At 47.0% G+C, this 23,259-nt stretch overlaps 1 protein-coding gene across 12 annotated transcripts in view; it reads right to left on the bottom strand.

Annotated features, from left to right (window-relative positions):
- LOC119850538 overlaps positions 1 to 23,259 on the bottom strand; it is a 117,699-nt gene that overhangs the window by 21,801 nt on the left and 72,639 nt on the right. For 9 of the 12 annotated variants that reach the window (XM_043507222.1, XM_043507223.1, XM_038388702.2 and 6 more), the window contains 9 exons: positions 22,186 to 22,319; positions 20,170 to 20,281; positions 19,211 to 19,440; positions 17,088 to 17,121; positions 16,102 to 16,242; positions 15,336 to 15,541; positions 14,001 to 14,236; positions 4,988 to 5,141; positions 4,490 to 4,538 (listed from right to left, as the gene is read on the bottom strand). In XM_043507222.1, coding sequence (XP_043363157.1) covers positions 4,490 to 4,538; positions 4,988 to 5,141; positions 14,001 to 14,236; positions 15,336 to 15,541; positions 16,102 to 16,242; positions 17,088 to 17,121; positions 19,211 to 19,440; positions 20,170 to 20,281; positions 22,186 to 22,319 — 1,296 coding nt within the window. Of the gene's footprint in view, positions 1 to 4,489; positions 4,539 to 4,987; positions 5,142 to 14,000; positions 14,237 to 15,335; positions 15,542 to 16,101; positions 16,243 to 17,087; positions 17,122 to 19,210; positions 19,441 to 20,169; positions 20,282 to 20,374; positions 20,438 to 22,185; positions 22,320 to 23,259 lie in introns of those variants that run through there. The other 3 variants (XM_038388704.2, XM_038388705.2, XM_038388708.2) reach the window with 2 other exon arrangements.

Below are 23,259 nucleotides of genomic sequence, written 5' to 3'. Positions count from 1 at the left end.
CATTAAAGCAGCCCCAGGCACCCTAGCTCACTACCCGTCCACTAGAGCGCTCCTGGCTCTCCACCTCGGCGAGAAGATTAACACTTGGTGCACCTTGGCTGAAACGCCCGGGCATCAATGTGAACGAGGTGTTGCATTACTGCGCTCTGATCGGCCTCTGGAAACGTCACATAATCCTCTCAGGTCAAGTGACAACTCTTCTCATTGTTTTTGAATCACTGTAGGAATGTGGATATGCCCTTTGAAAGCTCAGTTTCTGACAGCTGGCTGCTTATCTGCTCCGAGACAAAGCAACTCTTACTGTGGAATGCTGTGTGAGGGAGAGGGGTGGGGAGGGGCGAGGGGGGGGTCTGCTGCTGTCTGAACTTACAAGACAGCATGCTGACATGCTCTCAGCTCCTCAAAAACCCACTCTCCCCCCCCACATACACACAACACACTCCCTGTCACACTCCCTCCCTCCCTCCCCGATTTGAAAAGCAAGTTGCAGTCACTTGCATGCTGGGATAGCTGCCCATAATGCACCGCTCCCAATGCTGCTTCAAGTGCCGCAAATGTGGCCACGCCAATGCGCTTGAAGCTGTCAGTGTGGACAGACTGCAGCGCTTTCCCTACTGTGCTCTCCCAAGGTGGGTTTAACTCAAGGCGTTCTACATCTGCAAGTGTAGCAATGCCCCAAGTTGTAGGATGGGTGAAGACTGAGTAGCTGTCAACCAGGAACTGGAAGGCGTTAACTGATGTCAAATGCATACACTGGGAACAGAGATAGCCCCAGATTCTTCAGGGAAAGAAGGTAGTCTAAGAGAGTAGGAATGTCCAAATCCTCTGGGGTTATGTGACGAAGTTGGCACCAGACAGAAAATCTCTTCCATTTAGGCCCACAATACTGTCTCGTGGGGAGTTTTCTGCTATTACGGAGTATGGATTGTACCTCCTTGGAGCACGATTCCTCTAAGCTCGTCATCTTTCCCAATACCAGGCTGTTAGAAGGATGCTGGGTTGAGATAGTTGATCCTGCCTCTGTTCTGTGTTAGAACGTTTGGAAATGGATGGATATGCATGCACAGGAACACTGACATCTGAAGGATGCTGGTGAACCAGAACTGCCTCAGCCAGTAGGATGCTATGAGAATCACCACCACACTGTCCTCCTTGATTTTCTTTAGGACTCAGGGCAAAATGGTGGTGGGGTGGGAAGGCATACATCAGCGGCTCCAACCACTGAACCAGGAAAGAATCCCCTCTGGAATCATGACCCCAAGCTGCTTGGGAACACTAGGTTGGGCATTTCTTGTTGTCCTTGGGCATGAAGAGATCCCACAATGGGAATCCCCACTGGAAGATGTTTTGTACCACCAAGTTGTGTAGCTCCCACTTGTGGTCCTGCGGAAACTTGTGAGTGGAATCCTGGGCTTCCTCCAGAAGAATCTGAAGAGACTCTGGAATTCACACCTTGAAATTGCTTGTAGTCATTGGTTAGTGATGATGCGGCTGGTATCACCACCTCATTAGGAAATGTGGAAGAGAGTGCTACATGGGGGTTAAGCCGTTCTGTCTGCTTGGGTTGATCTTCTTCCTCATAGTACTCACGAGGGAGCTGAGGATACTCCCTTTGCAGTGATCCTTGTGTAGACGCCTGCAGAGATCCCTTTAAATCAGGCGGTCTGCAGTAGGGATTCCAGGAACTCCAATGTCCAGAGGACGGGATCATAATAAAGAAGTGGTGACAAAGGGGAGGGTACTAGGAGAGTCTGGAGCCCCTATCTTGGAAAACATTTACTCCTGGGGGAATTCTGCACCACTGCAGGTGCGCATAATTAATGAGCCGTGCATACTTTAATTTTGTTGTGCAGAAAAAAGCTTCTGCTGAAAAGAGGCTACAGTTCCATCTTTTGCCCACCAAAGGGTGCTGTGGCGATAGAACACAGCAGCAGCTCCCAGCCAGCTAGGGAAGAGAAAGTGCCTGCCTTCTTCACAGCACCTGCCAGGTCAGGAGCTATGGAGAGACAGAGCATGGGGTGCTGGGCGGGGGGGTCAGACAGGGGCTCACTAGGGCTAGTGTGGGAGGACAGACTGGGGCAGGGGCTGAATGGAGTGGAAGCATAGGGCCACATGGTAATGGGGGATGGGGTACAGAGCTACATAGTGATAGGGGGTGGCTTGGTGGGGGCACAGACACATTGGGACAGGGAGAAGGGGTATAGAGCCACACAGGGACAAGGCATGGCTGGGTGAGGACACCATGGGGATGGGAAGAATGGGTATCTCAGTGGAGGTGGAGGAATACATGTGGACGTGGGGTGCAAGGACACATGTGGATGGGGGGGAGTGGGTGTCTGAGTGGGGGTAGAGGGACACATGTGCCTGACTGAACGGGTGAGGCTGGGGTCAGCGAGGCTCTACATGGGGGAAAACTCTCTAGCAGTCCCTCCTCGCCCCCCAAAAAACCTGTTCCAGACTTTTCCCACCCATACCCAACAACCCTCCAAGTTCACATCCAGGCTCCTTCCCAGCAATTATTTCACTCTCCCTCGGCTTCTCCGTTACCCCTCACTCCCCGCAGACTTTGCACTGTTTCTGTGGGGGTGCAGGAAATACGGTTCTGTATTGTAGTTTAAATGAATTACTCAGAGTTCTGTATTAATATGCCTAATAAGGAATCTATTTGTCATAAAAAATTTTCTGAATCTTTTTTGTTGTCTGTATTGTTACAGACACACTTGTTGACAGGTATTTTGAAATAAATGACCAAAAATAATTGAAACTGGTGTGATTATATTGTGTTATTTTGACAAATAAAATATGCAGAATTTGAAAATATTGTGCACAGAATTTTTAAATTTTTGTTGCAGAATTTTTAGGCACAGAATTCCCCCAGGAGTAAACATTGCTTCTTGGAGCAGGCAGAGGGACACTGACTCAGTCTCTATCTCACCAGAAGTATAGGATTCTTCAGACTGCACGGATAAAGCCATTGACAGTACTGGCAAATGGTGCCTCAAAGGTGTGGGTATCTCCTTATAGATCACTGGTTCCAAAAGTATCAGCAATTCTGTGTTGGAATAAAAGCCAGATTCTCCAGGACAGTGAGCCCTGGTCTACCAGAAGGAGAGCAGGAGGGATTGCTACCTCCCAGAGGAGCTGACAGTAGTGATTTAAGTTGGGTGGTAGATGATGGAACCACCATGTCCCTTTTGTTGCTGTGGTGCAGTGCTGACAGTGCAGCCGGTGCTCACTCCCTCCTGTTTCCAGTACTGGGGCTGGGGCTGGTCCTGCCCCTTCCACAGCTGGCCGTTTAGGGCTGCTCTTGGCCCTCAGTATTGACAGATCAGCCCCCGGGTCCCAGTGAGCTCCGAACATACCAATACTGGGATGTGATTTGGAAGGTGGAGGGGAAGTGATTCTCTTTTTAGAGGCCTTAGGAGCGGACCTTTTCTGTTTCTTATGGGGTGTTTGATCTTGCCTTTTGTTAAGAGTTCCCAGGCTTGGTATCCGACGATCCAGAGCTGGAGAGTGTCAGCCTGAAAGGACATTACTATTGAACTGCTGACAATGCACAAGGGGGTCTGTGTTTGTGCATGACAGAGAGAGAGAGAGAGAGGGACAGAGAGAGAGAGAGACGATGTGGGATTGGACTGGGGCTTCATTGACTGCTCCATTAGGTATCTTTGAAGCTGAAATTCATGGGATTGCCATGTTCAAGGTGGAAGTGAACGGCAAATATTGCACATGGAGAGAACATGGGAGCCTCCAAGGCAATATAAAGCTGGAGGTAGGTCATGCAGGATTTAAAGCCTGGGATCTTAGGCATCCTAAGAACCCTAAACGTTATGGGGGAGAGACATGGGGGGAAAACCCAGACCACAAAACACTAACTACTAAAATACTAGAACTAGCTAGTTAAGACAAACTATTTACACTCCCCTCCCCCCCCAGATTTTTTTTTTTTTTTTAAGCAGGAATGCTAGCAAAAGCTGCAGACCCCGAGGAGTTCTGTCTCAGACCATAAGCGGTAGAAAGGAATTCGAGAGGCGGTCAATCCACACTTCCCCTTATGCCCTCGATTTGGAGCCCCGGGGCGCACAAGGTGCAGGCACAGACCAGTGGATGCTGCTAGTAAGAATTTTCCAGTGTCAGGCACATGGAGCGCAAACGTCACTCGAAGCACCACACGTTCGTCCATACACCTAACCAAACACATTCAGAAACAGAGTGGGGTCCTCTGAAATGGATCACTGAGAAGGCAATAAGCCAGTTAAGACTCAGACTGCAGCCACCCTTATCAATATGGAAGCAAGGCTCACAGAGATGACAAGTCCAGTATAGTTTGCCTTGATCAGAGCAGACATGCTGAGATATGTATTCCCCATAGGCTGCATCTCTTAATTGACTGTAGGCTGCAAAGGTGGTGAAGTTTCTGGTTGGGCACATTCGGGGTGTCCCTTGCCTAGCAAGGACACAGTAACCATTAACAGTTGCCTTTGCTTACCTGCTGCACTTGGAATGGTAAACAGATCACTTTCAACCTTCACAGTTACCTGAAGAAATAAACCAAGAGTTAAAGTTCAGTATACACCCAACTATACAAGCTCCTATGTCTCTCACCCTTCTTTTTACCAGCCACCACAGAAGTGGTTCATTTTTAATTAGCTGCTCAACTATGGCCTGTCAGACTCCAATAAATCAGAGAGGGCTGGGACCTATGTTTGCACGGAAAGAGAAAGCCCTCAAGGTAGTGTTATAAAAGAGAAGGGATGCCCAGGTCTCTGACAAGGAAACGAAGCTCTCACATGGGAAGGCGTAAGAAGCTCTCACCAGTAAAGATGCATGTTCCTAGTTAAGGATGAAATCCTCCAGACAAAAGTCAGTGTTCAAAATACTGCACAAGGTTCCAGTTGCATAACTCCCATGAAAACCACAGCCCAGCTGATGGGACTGTCATTGTCCCCCCATGACAGCTGTAACACACTCCTAGCCGGCTGCTTACATGAGAGCTGGATGGTGCCTCAGACACGGACGTTCCTGGAAAGGAGGTTGTATTCCACTCGTAAAACGCAGGTGCACACTCTCTGCTTGCGTTCTGCGGGTGACTTGCCATGGACTGTCTGGCTGAGACCACCAGTCCGCCAGGAATGTGTTGGCTGAATTAAAAAAAAATAAAAATATCAAGGAGGGGCATTTAAACAGCAGAAGGCTGAAAGAGACTAAAACAGAGGTCACATCACCGCTAATTCAATACGCACTGGAAACACAGGCCTTGTCTACACTACTCAGTTTTGTTGGCAAAACAGTGGAGGGGTACACACTACAATGCAACTTTTGGTGGCAAAACTCTCTTGTTTTGCCAACAAAATAAAACCACCTTGACGAGAGGCATAGAGATTTTTGTGGCAAAGTTAGAGTTATGAAGTGTCAGGGTAGACACTGTGTTCACCTGGCCTCCAGGAAGGATCCCACAGTGCCCACCATGATCAGTCTGCTCACTATTTTGAACTCCACAGCCCTGCATCCAGCTACACAGGCATGTGCCCCTCCCCTTTCAAAGCTCCAGGAACTGTGGAAATTCCTCAGTGTGCAGAGCTCACATAGTTAAGGCCCCCTTGAGCACTACAGCAGCAAACACACTCCTGCCTAGACTACTGGGAAGGGGTAGATCATCTTGGTCTGTGGGCAGACGAGGCTGTGGGAGAACTCAGAGGGAATCACAGAATCATTAATGTGGAATCCTGTTCTCCTCTGCACTAGGAATACAGTGGCAGGTAGGCAGGGTGGAGGGCGGGAGAGACACTGCTGTGCAGAGCTGCGGGTTGATGGGGAGTGGTGTGTCCCCCTCCCCCTGCCTTAGGATTAGTTGCTTCGGCGGCTCTCTGAACTTAAAAGAGACAGCATGCAGACACTTGCTCTCCCCCAACACACACACACTCTCTCTCTCTCTCTCTCTCTCTCTCTCCCCCCCCGCCCCATCACACACACTCCCCCGCTCCCGTCCCCCACTTCAGATGAAAAGCAGCTTGTAACCTAATAGGATGCCCACAGAAGGATGGGATTGAGAAACCTGCACCATGTGATGGTGTACCTGCCCCATTAAGCACTGAAAACCCTTATCAAAGCATCCTGCGGCCAGTTGCACAGTGGGATAGCTACCCACAGAGCACTGCTCTCTGTCTCAATGCAAGAGCTACTAGTGTGGATGTGCTCTGCCAACACAAGGAACATAGTGTTGACATGAAATAGCAGTTTAATTAAAGTGGTGGTGTATGTCGGCATAACTTGTATCGACAAAACTCTGTAGTATAGACAAGGCCTCAGAAGAAAGACTAAGGTGCAGAGATACCATGGTGATGCGCCAGAGAAAACCCTGAGAGAGAAAGCAGTGAGTCTGAACAGCCTCTTATATTTATTCTGGACAATACATTTAAATTTAGATTGTAAGTGAAGAGCCTCTTTCAGTTAAGGTCTCTTTCTGGATGTGAAACAAAGAGAGGCTAGAGAGACATTGTACTGTAACATTTGGGGCCAAAGCAGTATAATTAATACCAGTTCACAGTATCTTATGTAAAAGAGGAGTTGTCAAACAAACTTGGTTTTTTTTAATTTTTTTTAATTTTTGCCTTTTTAATGTCTTCTGCATATTCCCGTCTGCAGGGATTTAGCCAGCAGTACTAAGAATATGGATTCTAGCTGAATAGAGATTGGACAATTGCCATCCCAAAGTAAGCATCCTCCGCAGATGCCACGTCGATGGTATTCCTGAGTAAAGCTGTGTACTCAACTCCATGTAGCTGTATGGAAGTCCTGTGAAGGCAGGGCACTAATACAGCCTTTGCCCTAATGGAATAAGCCCCAATCTTCTCAGGAAAAAATGGTTACTCACCTTCTCGTAATTGTTGTTCTTCGACATGTGTTGTTCACGTCCATTCCAATCAGGTGTGCGTGTGCTGTGCGCAAGACAGCCAGAAGATTTTTCCCTTAGCAGTATCTGGAGGGTTGGCCTGGGCGTCCCCTGGAGTTATGCCTTCATGGCGCCCAATATAGGGCCCTGCCGACTTGATCCCTGCCTCGGTTCTTTCTTCCCAACTACTCAGACAACAGGGTAGGTGGGTGGGAATTGGAATGGACATGAACAACACATCCTGAAGAACAGTTATGAGAAGGTGAGTAACCATTTTTTCCTCCTTTGAGTGCTTGTTCATGTCAATTCCAATCAGGTAACTCCCAAGCTCAAGTTCAGTAGGCGAGGTCGGAGGTGTCCACTGATTGGAGTACTGCTCTACAAAAGGCCACGTTGTCTCGGGCCTGCTGGGTAATTGCATAATGCATGATGAAAGTGCGTATGGAGGACTGTCGCTGCTCTGCAAATTTCCTGGGTGGGAACGTGAGCCAGGAACGCCATTGAAGAGGCCTGCACCCTGGTGGAGTGCGCAGTGATTGGAGGGGCAGCAACACCTACCAGGTTATAGCACTCATGTATGCAGGATGTGATCCATGATGAAATCCACTGAGGAGAGACAGGAAGACCCTTCATTCTGTCCACCACAGCCACAAAGAGCTGGATGGGCTTTAGGAACCATTTTGTTCTCTCAATATAAGAAGCTAGCGCTCTGCAGATATCCAGATAGCAATGTCTCTGATCCCTACCACTTGAGCACGGCTTAGGACAGAACACTGGGAGGGAGATGTCTGGGTTGATGTGAAAATGGGAGACAACCTTCGGGAGGCAGGCCTGGTGAGGCCTGAGCAGCACCTTGTCCTTATAGAACACAGTGTAGTGGAGCTCTGATAGTGCCCTGAGCTCAGACACCCTCCTGGCTGAGGTTATCACTACCAGAAAGGCCACCTTGTATGAGAGAGAGAGAGAGCAGGGAGCATGCCATCAATGGTTCAAAGTGTGGACCCATCAGTTTGGAAGGGACCAAGTTAAGGTCCCAAGGCAGGACTGGCTGCCTGACCTGTGGATATAGCCTGTTGAGACCTTTCAGAAAACGACAAACCATAGTTGGCGAAGACCAACCGTCCCTCTGCACCTGGATGGAAAGCTGAAATGGCAGCCAGGTGAATCTTACTGACGACATGGACAGCCCCTGCTGTCTGAGATGGAGAAGGTAGTCCAATATAAGCCGTACAGCGTTGAGGATGAATGATGCTGTGCCATCCAGATTTAAAATCTCTTCTATTTGGCAAGGTAGGCAGCCCTAGTGGAGGGTTTTCTACTGCCAAGGAGGACTCGTCTAGCCTGGTCGGAGCAGGCAAGCTCCATTGGGTTCAGCCATGGAGCTGCCATGCCATGAGATGCAACAACTCGAGCTTCGGGTGCTGAAGGTGGCCGTGGTCCTGAGTTATTAAGTCCGGGAAGAGTGGCAAGGTGACTGGGGCGTCCATGTACATTTCCAGGAGTGATGTGTACCAGTGTTGGCAGGGCCAGGGTGGAGCTATCAATATCACCAAAGCTTGATCCCTCCATTGTGAACGAGCGGAATGGGCAGGAACACGTGCAGGAGATGGTCTCCCCACGGGAAGAGGAACGCGTCCACCATGGAGCCCGGACTGTGGTTCCGGAAGGAACAGAACTGCTGACATTTCCTGTTGAGTCATGTGGCAAAGAGGTCTGTCTGGGGAAAGCCCCACCGTTGGAAGATGGAGTTCACACATCCAGGCATAGGCACCACTCGTGGTCGTAGAACAACCTGCTGAGGTAGTCCGCCAACTAGTTCTGTGCTCCAATCTAGGTACGATGCTTGCAGGTGTACTGAATGCTCTACACAGAAGTCCCACAGCATGAGGGCTTCCTGGAACAGGGGAGAGGAGCATGCACCCATCTGTTGATATAAAACATTGCTGTGGTGCGTCTGTCATAACTGATACACACCTCCCTGTTAGGTGGGCTCAGAAAGTCTGACATGCCAGGCGCACCACTCTCGGATCTCCGACGTTGATGTGGAGAGCCAGTTCCACCTGAGACCAGAGGCCTTTCATCCTGAGGTCTCCAAGAGGTGCTCCCCAGCCCAAGTCTGATGTGTCAGTCACCAGTGAGAGAGTTGGCTGGGAGCTGGCAAAAGGAACCTCAGTACACCACCTGTGGGTCGAGCCACCTCAGGAGAGAGTCGAGGACAAGGCGAGGCAGAGTCATGATCCTGTCCAAACTGGCTGATACACTGAGGCCAGCTACCAAGGGAGCGGCTGCAGTCTGAGCCCGGCGTGTTGCACCACATAGGTGCACGCTGATATGTGTCCCAGGAGTCTGAGACAATTTCGTGCTGTGGAGATGGGAAACTGCCTGAGATTCTGAATGTCGGCGCCCAGGGCCCGGGTCGAGTCCAGCACTGCCCCTATTAACTCTATCCGCTGAACAGGGGACAGAGTCGACTTCCCCACGTTCAGGAGAAGGCCCAGGGCATCGAATGTTGCCGTGATGAATTCGACTTCCGCCTCCACTAGAGCCCTGGAGCGGCTCTTGATCAGCCAGTCATCTAGGTACGGGAACATCTGTACCTGGTGCCTGCGCAGGAATGCAGCTGTGATGCCGTGCACTTGGTAAATACTTGAGGCGCTGCTGACAGACTGAAAGGGAGGACTGAACTGGTAGTTGTTGTTGCTCACCACAAACCTGAGGTATTTCCTGTGGGACGGAGTTATCGCTATATGAAAGCGGGCGTCCTTCAAGTCTAGGGCGGCATACCAGTCCCATGGATCCAAGGAAGGGATGATGGAGGCCAACAAGACCATACGGAATTTGAGTTTCTTCATGAACTTGTTGAGTTTGCACAGGTCTAGAATAGGCCTTAGCCCACCTTTGGCTTTTGCTATTAGGAAATACCGGGAATAAAAACCCCTGCCCCTGTAGTCCTGAGGAACCTCTTCCACTGCTCCTAGTAAGACGAGTGTTTGCACCTCTTGGATAAGGAGTTGCTCATGAGAGGGGTCCATGAAGAGGGACGGGGTAGGGGAGTGAAAGGGCGGGAGGGCCAAGAATTGGAGTGAATATCCCCTTTCTACAGTGCAGAGCACCCAACAGTTCAATGTAATGCGAGCCCACAAAGGGTAGAAAGTGGACAGACGGGACGAAAAGGTAAGGCGGAATGGAGCCAGACTCTGCATTGTTGCGTCGCCCCCAACCGCGCCTTCAAAAGGCCTGCTTCTGGCCTGAGGAGGGTTTAGGCTAGTCAGAGCCCTGGCTGGAGGAGGGATGAGGTCTCTTTCTCCAGTTCCTGTTCCTCGGGGGGGAGGGGAGACTGAAAAGAGGAAGCCTGAAGTGCCTCCTCTGGGTCGCAGGCATGTGGAGGCCCAACAGCCTCAGGGTGGCCCGAGAGTCCTTGAGGCTGTGCAGATGAGAGTCAGTCTTTTCTGAAAACAGTGACTGACCTTCAAAAGGGAGATCCTGACTTGTCTGCTGCACCATGTATGGTAGGCCCGAGAGCTGCAGCCAGGAACTCCTCCTCATGGCCACCCCAGTAGCCACTGCACGGGAGGCTGCATCCAATGCCACCCGCAGGGACACAAGGGAGATCAATTTGCCTTCCCTCTTCTAGTGTGGAGAACTCCACACGAGAGTCAGAAGGCAGAAGTTCAGAGAACTTTTGCATAGTCCCACAGGTGTTACAAGTGTATCTGCTAACCACCGCCTGATGGTTAGCGATACGGAGCTACAACTCCAAGTCGAGTACATTTTCCTCCCCAAAAAGGTCCAATTTCTTGGCCTCACAGTTCTTGGTAGAAAGTCCCTGGTAGCCCTGCTGCTCACGCTAGTTAGCAGCATCAACGACCAGGGAGTCTGGTTGGGGGTGGGTGTACAAATGTTCATACCCATGTGAGGGAACAAAATACCTCCGCTCATATCTTTTGAAGGTTGGTGGCAGCGAGGACGGGGTCTGCTACAGAGTCTTGGTGACATCGCTAATCGTTTTGATCAGTGGCAGCGTGATTCGGGATGGCCCGGGAGGGGAGAGAATATCAACTATTGGATCAGCTTTCTCCACCACCTCCTCCATTTTGATATTCAGGTTCTGGGCTACCTGTCTCACTCAGCAGCTACTGAAAGACCCTAAGGTCCTCTAAGGCCGGAGCAGTGGAGGTACCCACCACCGCCTCATCCGACGACTAGGATGAGAAGGTGGCGGGAATTGGGTTCTGTTCACTGCTGTCAGCCCCTCTGGAGTCCTGTGGGGCAAGGAGCAATGGCACTGTGGACAGCGCTGGGATCGGGGCCAGGGACGATGCTGAGTACAGTGCGGCAGATGACACTGTTGTTGGCTGAGGCCATCGACACCAATCTGGAATCCTGGCTTTGATGATAGGCCCAGGATGTCCAGAAGGGCCACCGAGGAGCCTGCCATTAGCCTGGCCACGGCGCCAGGTAGGGATGTCGATTGCATCGAGAGCAGGATCTTCTGCTCCTACTAGGATGCAAGGACTCCACTTCCGATTCCAAGGTCTCTGATTGAAAGGACCAGGGAGGAACGGAGCCTCTCGGTGCCAGGGTTGGTGCCAAGTTGGGGACCAGAGCAGCTCTCCTGCACGGCCCCCAGTGCCGCAGGCTGACGCAATGGGGATGGCCTCATGGCCAACATCATCACTGGCTTGCCCACAGAATGTACAGGGCCTGGTATCCGTGCCGGTGACCTCTCCCTCCTAGGAGACAAAGGCAGAGCCATGAGTGCTAATAGGTCCACTGCTCCCTTGAACGCCTCTGGCGTGGAGGGGAGCTGTATGTCCTTATAGCAGCAGGCCGGTGAGCGATGTGGGTCCAGACTCAACTGGATCCCTTCTGGGGCAGGAGTTGATGGGATCCCAGCCAACTGAGCGCCCGATGGGGGCTTGCTGGTTAAATGGTCCTTAGATCTAGCTGGGGAGCGCCTCTGCCTTCCTTTTTCTTTTTATGGGGCACCATGGAGCGAGAGCAGTGTCTTACTAATGCCTGCCTGTGGGTGGAGCTGTGGCGGTGCTGAGAGTCTGTAACTGAATCCTTCCTCAGTGCCGGCGTGCTGCACACCAAGGATGCGACACTTGAGGCCAGGTCCGGTGTGGGGTTCTGACTGTGGCTGAAGTGCTGCCTCCGTAAGTAAGACTTGGAATCGCTGCTCTCTGTCCTTAAGGGTCCTTACAGATTTTACAGTGGTTCCTGAAATGCCTCTTGCCAAGACACTTAAGGCACAAGTTTGGGTCGCTTCTTGGCATAAACGTGCCACAGTCCGAGCACAGTTTAAAGCCCAGGGACCGAGGCATAGCCCACTGCCTGAGAAAACACGTCGGGGGGAAGACCCCCCCAAAGGAAACTTGTAAGAAAAGCCAACTATAAAACTACTCTACTGCAAAATCTAACTACGTACACGAAAAGAGATATTGCGAAGCATGCACTTGCCAAGGCAAGAGTGGTATGGAGTTCCAGCTAGCTGTCACAGGCAGTAAGAAGGAATTATGGGGGGGGAGGGGGGATGGTGTCAGGTTGGCAAGGCACTATATTGGGCACCATGAAAGCACGACTCCAGGGGGCACCCAGGTCGACCCTACTGATACTGCTAAGGGAAAAATCTTACAGTTGCTGTGCACGCAGCACACGCATACCCGATATCAACTGGAATTGATATGAACAAGCACTCGAAGAAAAACTAGAGCTTTGGCTGAAGTGCAGCAGGTCTATCCCCAAAACGCTTCCATCCAGATCTTAATGACAGCTTGTATCCAAACCTACAGGCAATCCAGGACAGAAGCAGCCCTGGCAAGGAAGGACTTCCTCCAGCTTGAGGACAGCTAGTTGGAGTCCTGGGGCAGCACTGGCAGAACAGGAGAAGCCGTCAGCACAGAAGATGATGGAACGAAGGTCCTGGAGCCAGTCATTTGACCCAAGACCTATCTGTGTTTCCTTGTTGTCTTTAAGAAAGCCTGCCAAATGAGGGAATACCCCAGAGCTCTACTTTCTTTTGCCTGAAGGCAGAAGAACCAACTCTTGGCCCAAATGCATTATATCGCAAAGATTGGGGAGCTTGCCTGGAACTGGACTAAAATGGAATATTGAGGGTTAGCTGGGAAGACACTCTTAGGCGATATCTACACAGCAGCTGGGAGTGTGTTTCCCAGAGCAGGTAGGCAGACAGACGCTAGCACTGCTCAAGCTAGCGTGCTAAAAATAGCAGTTCAGCCATAGGAGGCTGCCCAGGCTACTGCCTGAACACAATCCCAGCTGACCCTCTGGTTCAGCTAGCTAATCCCAGTCATCCCAGCCACACTGCTATTCTTAGTGCATGAGCCTGAGCAGAGTTAGTGCGTCCATCTAGCTGCACTGGGAAACGCCCTCCCAGCTAATGGATAGCTATCGCCTTAGGCAATCAACTTCTACAAGAAAATGAACTGGATTGTGTTATTAATCTATTCCTCTCTTCATAAGACAATAACCGAGTAAACAGAAGTATAACATTTTAGGTGGATGAAGCCAGTTTTTCAAGTTAACACAATTTTTTGCTTTACTAAGGGTGCAGAATCAAGAAGGGACAGAGGAGACAGGCTCATTTAGCATAAACCTTTTCCTCTTGCACTAACAAGGGCTCTACCTCCATGAGCCACAGTGTACTGCGAGTGCCTATTGTGAGGTAGGAGGTAAAGCTCCACACGATTCCCACATGGAATGACTATAGGAAACTACACTTTAACGGGCAGAGGAAAAGTGGAGGGCTGGATTGGCTGAGCAACCAGTAATGAGTGTTTTCCAGCTTTGAAGCCTATACACTTTAAAATATCCCATTTTAATTGTATTTACATTTTGTCGCCAAGTCTCTCTTCTGAGCTTGGATTTTGCAGGGCACATTTCAATCTAAAGCTGAAATTTTTATACAGACTTTTGAACTCCTAAAAATGTGATTTTCTGACAGGGCCTGCTAAATATTTACACTGTAGCTGAGACAGGGGGTCATGTATGATAGTGTGCTGCAATATTTGCTGATGCTGTTGAGACCACACACTGAAAGTACTGCTATGTGAGCAGTGAAGCCCCGAGATCACCATGCAGTTACCTTGGTAGATGGAACGCAGCAGGCTCCGCTTCTGGGCTTTGTTCTATAGTTTTGCCTTTGTGCTTCTTCTCCCACTGTGACTGGATCTCTCCTCCTCCTCTCTTTCTGCCGTATGGATACAACTTCATGCCAGGGAGCTGGGGCTGCTGTGCAAGGGTGAAGACGGTTGGTTGATCTGATGGCGAACTGGAAGGTGAGACTTCAAGAGTCTTTTCTTCATCATCATATTTTAAGTCCTAGGGAAGAGAAAAAAATATTAAATACCTGCTAAACTGAAAGTACTAAAATGTAGCCTGCAGCAACCTTAACTTTTGCATTCTTAACCATGCATCTCTAAGGCTTTCTTAACGTATTTTGTATGGAATTTCCATGGGTTCTCTCTCTGGCTTAAAAAAGAATATGGATTTTTTTTTCCTTCCAAGAATTCAGCGAAAACACAGCAAGAGTTCCAGGAGCACTGAACAAGATGAACAATAGCTGAGCCTGCAACAGCTTACAATTCAACAGTATGCAGCTTATGATACCAGCATACGTATGCACAGCATAGCCGCCTTTTGTTGCACGCTTTATAAAAACAATGAGACGATGAATGCAGAAGTCTACTGCAAAAACAGTACATATATTTCAAAGGCTCATAAGTCAGTTAAATTACAAAGCTTTTGTTTAAAGACTTTCCAAAAATAATTCACCATCAGACAGAGATCAACCCTCGATAATTTCAACTCAGGAGGTCAGGATTCCTGAAAGATGAGTGACTAAACACCATGAAAGAATATTTTATCTCCATCATCACAAGATTCAAATCAAATGAGAATTCCTGCAGGTGAGATATCATCCAACAGTTGGCAGGGGCAGAGATCCATGATCAAACTGTGGATGTTAGAGTGGTTACATTCAAGAGTCTCCCAGAAGCAAAGCCTCGCAAGAACAGCACAGAAAGCTTGTTGTGGTGGCTAGCTAAACTAGAGGCACAAATACAATATGGGAATTTGTAGTTAAGTCATGCATGTCTGTCTGATTAGGAAGTAGGTCTGATAGATAAATACAAAAAAAAAAAACCAACCCAAAAAAGCAAAAATCATTGTAAGACAGTGAGAATTCACTGTGTCACTAGAACTAGATTCTACTTGAGGTTGAAGAATCTGTTCAAGAGTAGGTGATCTATTAACATGTAGGGGAAGCCCCCAGTCTTCCAGGACAACTCTTCAGGACTGGCTGGCTCTCATCTGTGGAGCTCAAGTATCTGATAATACCAGCATTCCTAGCAAACAGCCTCTAACTCATTCTCTCTTTGGAAACAAGCTTGTTTTCTGATAGTCACCCTGAAATTCCCACCTCTAACATGCAGAACTCATGATGGCTCACTTTGACAGTGTAATACACTCCCAGCGATTCCAATTTCTCTCTTCCCTGCTGCAGATTTAGTTCCCGGAACCAAGGTATGCCCCCATGTCTTGCCGATATGAATTCTACCAAGCTATGGAAAGATGACGGGTCCTGGGGCTTGTCCAGGATAATGAGCACCTCCTGGTTACCTAGGTCTAAAGACAGTACAATTAAACTACATTACATAGCACAACATAAACTAATCTCAGAAGTGTGAAGGAGCTTCTTCTATCACTCCCCCCACTTCCTACTAGCTGTTGTTTCTAGGAATCCAATATGTTCTGAGGTAGTCTCAGAATGTTTATATGGTTTATGTAGCTCAGCAATACTAGGTCTATGGAGTAAATCAAATTAGCATAGATACTGCTCCATACAAAAGACACAGCAGGAGATCTTCAAAGAAACTCCTGTCAGCTCCACACATGATGATGATAATGACAGATGGAAAAAGCTAATGTGGGTATGTGTGTGGTTTCCCCCTCCACCACTTAGGACAGAGAAGACAAGGAACACCTATCACTGCAAAACACATTAGCCCATTGTAGTGGTTCAGACTCTAAATTACAGTACATGGTACATTTGTCTGGTGGAGGTGAGGGAAGATATGGAAAACAAACCTTGTACAAACAAAAAGCCCTTCAATAGTTCACAGGTTTATCTAGGTTGTTTTTCAAGACATCACCACCACCTGGGAAGCATTCCCATTTCCACTCACTTGGGTTTAATGCCTGGGCTCCCAATCTGGAGTAAATGTTCTTGGCAAACTCAGGAGAGAGATGAAGGATCAAATAATACAGGTGGAAGCAACATTCGCAAAGGTACACGCTGCTGAACGGAAGAGTCATGGTGGTATGATCTTTGGAGGAAGAAAGATGAGCATTTAAAAGCATGCTCACATTTATGCTCCTATGATAGCCAAACCATACTCAGCGTTTCAAAATCTCTGAACATAATATGGTGCCACAGCCAAAGGATGGTGCTGTCGCTGCTCTATTTATATTATGTGCTTTGTCCCGGTGGAAAGAAAATATCCTCATATCAAAAACCTACTTAAGCCTCCCACATGAGAGATTAACTATCTGTTCACTGAATATTCTAAAATTAAGTCTAATTTTAAAGTGTACAAAGAAAAACCCTCAATGGAGAATGGCAGTGGGTATTAAACACTGTAATAACTAATTCCTTGAAGTCAGTGACCAGGAGCTTTCTCGGAGCATCAATGAAATCTGCTGGGCTGGGAACTCCTGGTTACCAAGATTTACCTACAGGGTATCCCCAAGGTGCACCAAGCCCTAAAATGGGGTGTAGGAAAAAGAGTGGCATGAAGTTCTAGTCTCTGTCTCTTGAGAGTACAGATAGAGAAGTAACAGGAATGTATCCAGCTGTGCCAGAAAAGTGTGAATGGATTCAGTGAGACCAATGATTTTAAAGTCAAATCATTCTGATCCAATTCATACTGCCCATGGAATGTCCCCATACTAGAGGGACCTTGCTTCTGTGTGCTGAGTCCCAATGCTTCATAGCCAAGGCAGAAACAATGGTCAAAACAGTTTCTTTCTTGGGAGTTTTAAATACCAACTTCAAGGGATTGAAGAAAACCCTTCAACCCTTCAAATTCTTTAATTCTGCAGTTTATAAATGGGGATGTGGGGTGGAAAAGGGAGAGCATGCACAAAGTTAAAAATGATGTAGGTTACTGACCTGTCATAGTGATAGTGATTTCTTGTGCAGATATCTTAAAAATACAAGAGACAGATTTGTTAGGTGATAACTCATTGATTGGCAATAGAACAGTGAGAAAAGACATTTAAAATCAAGGTTTGTGGCTCTCTTTCATTTTACAGTATTGACCCCCGAATGGAAGTCTAATATGTTCATAGAGAAGCCCTGAAATGGATGACAGGCTTTGCTTTCTCCTGAAGATCAGTTTTTGAATTTATTTTGCTAATAGCCTCTATGAGTTAATAAAGTACACTGCAATTGAGAACTGGATAATACATTTTGCATTAAAATATTTAATTTAGAAACTAAGGATGTAAGGTTAAGGATGTAAATATATGATACAATTTTATTAGATTTAAAAAAACAAACAAACTCATGTTTCAATTTCCAGATTTTCACCATTCAGATCCCCCAAACAACTTTATCACTAACTCCATAATTCCACCAAGCATTGCTGAGCAATATAGATACAGGAGATGCAAATGGTAACCATTCATTGTACGGTTTCTGTGTACTTTCAGGCCAGAATTTGATGTATTTATAAAACTTTTACGATGAAGACCTTGAACTCTATCTGGAAGTGCATAAGGAAGGTAATTCAGAGCATAACATTTACTGTATACTTTGGAGGATAAGTGGAGTTGACTGCCCTGTCTAGTTGGCAGTAGCTGTGGATCCAGGAGTGTATTAAGGCTCACTGGTAGAAATAAAGAGAATTATAAAACACCTACATGAATGAGGACAGGCCAAGCCAGCACACTTTCTGTAAAAGAAGCTTGCACCTCTCTATTAAAATTCTTTAAGCATGTCAACAAAATAGTGGATAAAGGGGAATCTGGCAACATGACGTCTTTGGACATTGCAAATACTTTTGGAAAGTCTCTCATAAGAGCCCCTTCTACAATTGTGTACGACATTGCACCTTCCTCTGAAGCATCTGGTAGTGGTCACTCTCAGGGCTGGTCTACAGTAAAGCTGCAGGTCGACCTAAGTTATGCTACTTCAGATATGTAACTGAAATTGACATAGCTTAGGTCGACTTACAGCAGTGTCTACACCGTGCTGTGTTGATGGGAGACGCTCTCCCGCCGACTTACCTTCTGCCTCTCGGGGAGGTGGAGTACAGACTCGATGGGAGAGTGCTCTGCCATCGACTTAGCAGGTCTTCACCAGACCTGCTAAATTGACACCGTGCATCGATAGTAGCAGTGCCGATTTAGCCGTAAGTACAGACAAGACCTGAGAGGCAGAAGACTGTACTAAAGGGACCTCTAGTTTGGTCTAGAATGGCAATTAATAGGTTTGTAAAATATTCAAGCCAAGTGTTGCAACTGACAAACTTCATAAAAAGTGAAGGAAGCCACAGTGGTTCCAGGTCTGTGGTAGATAAATCACGATCTAAAAGCCAGCCCATGGCATTTCGGAAATACTCAAAGGCAGTAACTTTCATTGAGGACCAGTGAATGAATAAAATGGGGGGGGGGACTGGGTTCCTAGGGTCTTAAAAAAAAGTTAACTTATCTTCTTGAAGTCTGTTTTCCAACTTCTCACATCTCCAATTAATCACAAACATAAGGAAAAAAAACCCTGTGGCAGAATGCTCCACACAAGAAGTTTCTGGTAGAAAGGATTTATTTTGAACAAGTTAGGGCTGTGCAAGGACCAAAATCAAACTTACTTGGGAAATCTAGTTAAAACCTCAACTACTGAAAGGAGAAACAGCTTCTCAATGTGTTCAAACCTGCCCGAGGGCAGAGAGTGGTCACAGAAAGAACTAACATTTCCAGTGAGGATAAATTTCAAGAAGAGAAAAAGGGAGAATCTCTCATCTAATATCGGCGCAGAAAAAGAAAATCCTCCCTGTTAGCATGGACTCCATGGGTATGCTATATTATGCCAGTGAATCTTTTGAGACAGGGAAATAGGATATACCGTATATTCTGACTGTGTAGCACTTGGAACAAAAGGGCTCAAAGTTTCACACCACTTTGGCAGAAATATTTCTGCTAGTTTCTCTTGTGGCTTCTCTTTTGGACACACAAATCTGCTCCTACTGAACATCCCTCCCAGACCAAGGGAAGAGGTGCTTTTAAATTCAGTACCTGAATGGGATTAATGTGAGAAAGTGATACAGTCCCAATGTGGATGATATTGCACTTTCCCAAGAAGTTTTGGGGATCCAAGCCTTCCTGCAGCTCCCTCTTTAATGGCAGCTCTCTCCCAGGAGAAGAAGGTACAGAACAGCTCTCTGTCAGGTTGAGGTTGGGAAGAACATAATCTACACGAGATATTTTACAAATCTTGCTGACTTTGGCACAGATGTTCACTAAATCTGGACAAAACATTAAAGGAACAAATGTTATTCCCTCCGCTGACCAGCAGTCCTACCGATTCAAAGCTGCAACTGTTATAAATGCAGACACGTGGAAACCAGGCTTCCCACAGCAAGAAATGGGTAACGTTAACACGAACTGTACCGCTCCCAATAAACTATGTAACTGCTTAAACTGGAACACTGCCAAGTAACCAATTTCGTGCAATGCTTTCCAGTGGATACACTGCACCTTGTATCTGTGTAGAAGACACACCTGGCGCGGCTGGCAGCCCATTCCCAGGAGAGTAGAGGTACCATTGGTAATGGCTGCCATCCTTGTGGATCTTCCCCTTTCAGTTGATGTATATACAATTATGCTTGTGTGTGAAAAGTCTGCCTCTGAGAGCACACCACTAGAAGGGGCAGGCACGCAGTCCAAATCTGACAAAGACAGAACTATTTTTTTTAGGGATAGTAAAGTACAGTTCAGCACTCTTTTTAGTATGAGAGCATTACAGTTCAAAACTTAAAGACAGCACAATTTCGATCAGCACACTCTGAAGTATGAGATTACTGAATTAGCTGCAGCAACGCTCACTTGTTATAGCTCACATATGTAACCAGCCTCTAACTGCTCCACAAGAAGGTGCTGAATACTGTGATGTTCTGTCTCTATGTTCAGCATTCACTCTAAACATTGTTTACAGGGACGAGAGGAAACCAACGTGTAAGCAATTGCCTCTTTACCTGGAATAATTCCATCATTTTTCTGGATAAGCTTCAGCATTGGTTCAAACTGCAGAGTCAAGGATTTAGTCAGCTCCTGAACCAAGCTCTCAAAACTACCACCGATGTAGATCTAAAAGAAGACAAGGCTTCAAGGTTTCATGTTACACATTAATTTTCTTCAAAATGAATATTAATTCTCTTTTAGTCAGCACGGCACCTTTTGTTTAGTAGGCTGCTTCATCACTAGATCACTCTAATCAGGCTTCAGAGCAGCAGCCATGTTAGTCTGTATTCGCAAAAAGAAAAGGAGTACTTGTGGCACCTTAGAGACTAACACATTTATTTGAGCATAAGCTTTCGTGAGCTAAATCTCTTTGATAATCCCCGTATAAGAGCAACCACCAAACCAAACAAAAAGTGAAACTCAGAGGGGAGAAGGCTCAGGTTGCAGTTTTATACAGAAACCCTGTACATTAAGTATCTGGGACACATGCCTCCCTCTCCCGTTTATCTACACATAGTCACTGGGTGAGCTCATATTTTTCATGGCATGGGACATGTTTTTATAGTCTTGTGGATCTGCCTCCTCTCCCATTTGCAACCCGATGGACCCGCTCTCTTCCAGTTCTCAGTTACACAATGTGCATAGGCTAGGCTGGCTCCTCTTCCTTATTTTCAACTACTTGTATAGGGCACCAGGGCTCTTTGCCACCAATAGTCTAGAAAGAGCTGGAAGCAAAGAGGAAGAATCTCCATAATGTGACCTATCAAGACCCCTGCAGGTCATGGACTGCAGTTTGAGGACCATTTTAGCGAGCAAACAACCAGTTAGTGAGACTACAAATACATTTTAAAATCTGACATGTTTAAAATCAGGTCCAAATTATACGTTTGCTCATGCAGAGGTACTCAACTTTGCTGAAGCACTACAACAATCATCATCTTTAATATAGGTTTCAGAGTAGCAGCCGTGTTAGTCTGTATTCGCAAAAAGAAAAGTCTGACCCCTGTAGATGACCAAAACCAGCATGCAATGCTCTGTCTGAACTGCAGATTTCCTGTATTTCTCTGCCTTTTCACTTCTTTTCAAGCCTCATTCGAAGATAGAATTAAAAAATAAATGAAATGTAAATACTGGTTTAACTCTAAAGCATACTGAAATATACAGCAGAACCTCAGAGTTCTGAACACGTCGGGAATAGAGGTTGTTCGTAACACTGAACAAAACATTATGGTTGTTCTTTCAAAACTTTACAACTGAACACTGACGTAATACAGCTTTGAAACTTTACTATGCAGAAGAAAAATGCTGCTTTCCCTTCTTTTTTTATAGTTTACATTTAACACAGCACTGTACTATATTTGCTCTTTTTGTTCCTGGTCTCTGCTGCTCCTGATTGTGAACTTCCAGTTCCAAATGAGGTGTGTGGTTGACTGGTCAGTTCGTAACTCTGAGGCTCTCCTGTAACAGGCATGTTTGACACTATGAAGAGTTGTTTGTAATAATAGAAATCTGATTACTACTAGCCCATCAATAAGTTAGCTTACTGATTCAAAAACCTAAAAGCAGTAGGAGTCAAGTGTGAAAAACTGGAGACAGTAATCATGGTATTTAGCCCCATGGTACTGTCCCCATATAGAGACTCACTTCAAGGAGGCATCCTGCACAAAGCTTGTCTATTGGTGTTTCACACAAAATCTTTCACAGACAGTAGAAATCTTTCCATCCAGTCACAGTTTCTTGCAAGTTATTCTCCCTTCTCCACACTAGACAGGATTATTAATAGCACTGGAATCTCACCAGGGCTAAAACCCCAGTAAATACTGCAACCAGAGTCAAACTAAACACAACAGGAGGGATCCACTTCCAATACTGGCTGCCATTCTTGCTACTTAACTGCAAATGGAAAAGCTACAATGCTTCTTCCAAGTCGTACTAAACAGCATGGTCCCATGACCTGAGAGACAGCAGTTATATCACATTGTACAAGGCCAGCTACTTTCCAGAAGAGGGCTAATTCTGTTTCATCTCACCTGGAGCAGGTCAAGCTGGTGCCGTAACTTATCAGTGACACAGCTAAACATGGTCTCCTTCTGATTGTGGACGAGCCTCTGCATAAGATCTTTCATTCTCTGGAAACAGCCAGGACCATTCAGTTGGCTACAAACTATGGAAGAGAGACGGTATTTAAATATCAGCACATAATCTTACAAGTGTTGGTGCAACCTTGCCCACATGCTACTCAACCAATGGCCGGAATGGCAATCTATCAGGACGCCTGGTGCCACACGACTACTAAAATGGAAAAGGCAATCTAATAGAGGTGTGGCCTACAGAGACTGCAGGTCCCAACCAGAGACGACCCATGCCTGTTGATAGATCTATCTGGCTTTATGATTAAACTCAATAAGTTTATGGAGAAGATGGTATGATGGGATAACATGATTTTGGTAATTAATAGATCTTTAAATATTCAGGGTAAACAGGCCTAATGGCCTGTAATGGGATGTTAGATGGGGTGGGATCTGAGTTACCCAGGAAAGAATTTTCTGTAGTATCTGGCTGGTGAATCTTGCCCATATGCTCAGGGTTTAGCTGATCGCCATATTTGGGGTCGGGAAGGAATTTTCCTCCAGGGCAGATTGGAAGAGGCCCTGGAGGTTTTTTGCCTTCCTCTGTAGCATGGGGCACGGGTCACTTGCTGGAGGATTCTCTGCTCCTTGAAGTCTTTAAATCACGATTTGAGGACTTCAGTAGCTCAGACGTAGGTGAGAAGCTTTTTTCAGGAGTGGGTGGGTGAGATTCTGTGGTCCGCGTTGTGCAGGAGGTCGGACTAGATGATCATAATGGCCCCTTCTGACCTGAGTACCTATGAATCTATAGTGGAGGGGAACAACCCCAGAACAGCTCATGTCATGCCCTGCCCCCCAAAGCAGTGCCTCCCTCCCTCCCGAAAATCAGTGACCCCTCCCTGCACCTCCCAGCTGTTCCTCCTGCCTGCTCAGCTGTCCTGTAGGGAGGAGGCCCGACTGCACCATGCGATCAAGCATCTGGAGGGGGGCACATGACCCTACACGTCCCCTTCCCCTACCACACACACGTATTGC

The sequence above is a fragment of the Dermochelys coriacea genome, chromosome 2, assembly GCF_009764565.3.
Source record: "Dermochelys coriacea isolate rDerCor1 chromosome 2, rDerCor1.pri.v4, whole genome shotgun sequence".
Taxonomy (NCBI): Eukaryota; Metazoa; Chordata; order Testudines; family Dermochelyidae; genus Dermochelys; species Dermochelys coriacea.
The sequence above is the reverse complement of the archived record's forward strand: the minus strand, read 5'-3'. Positions and strand labels throughout refer to the sequence as shown.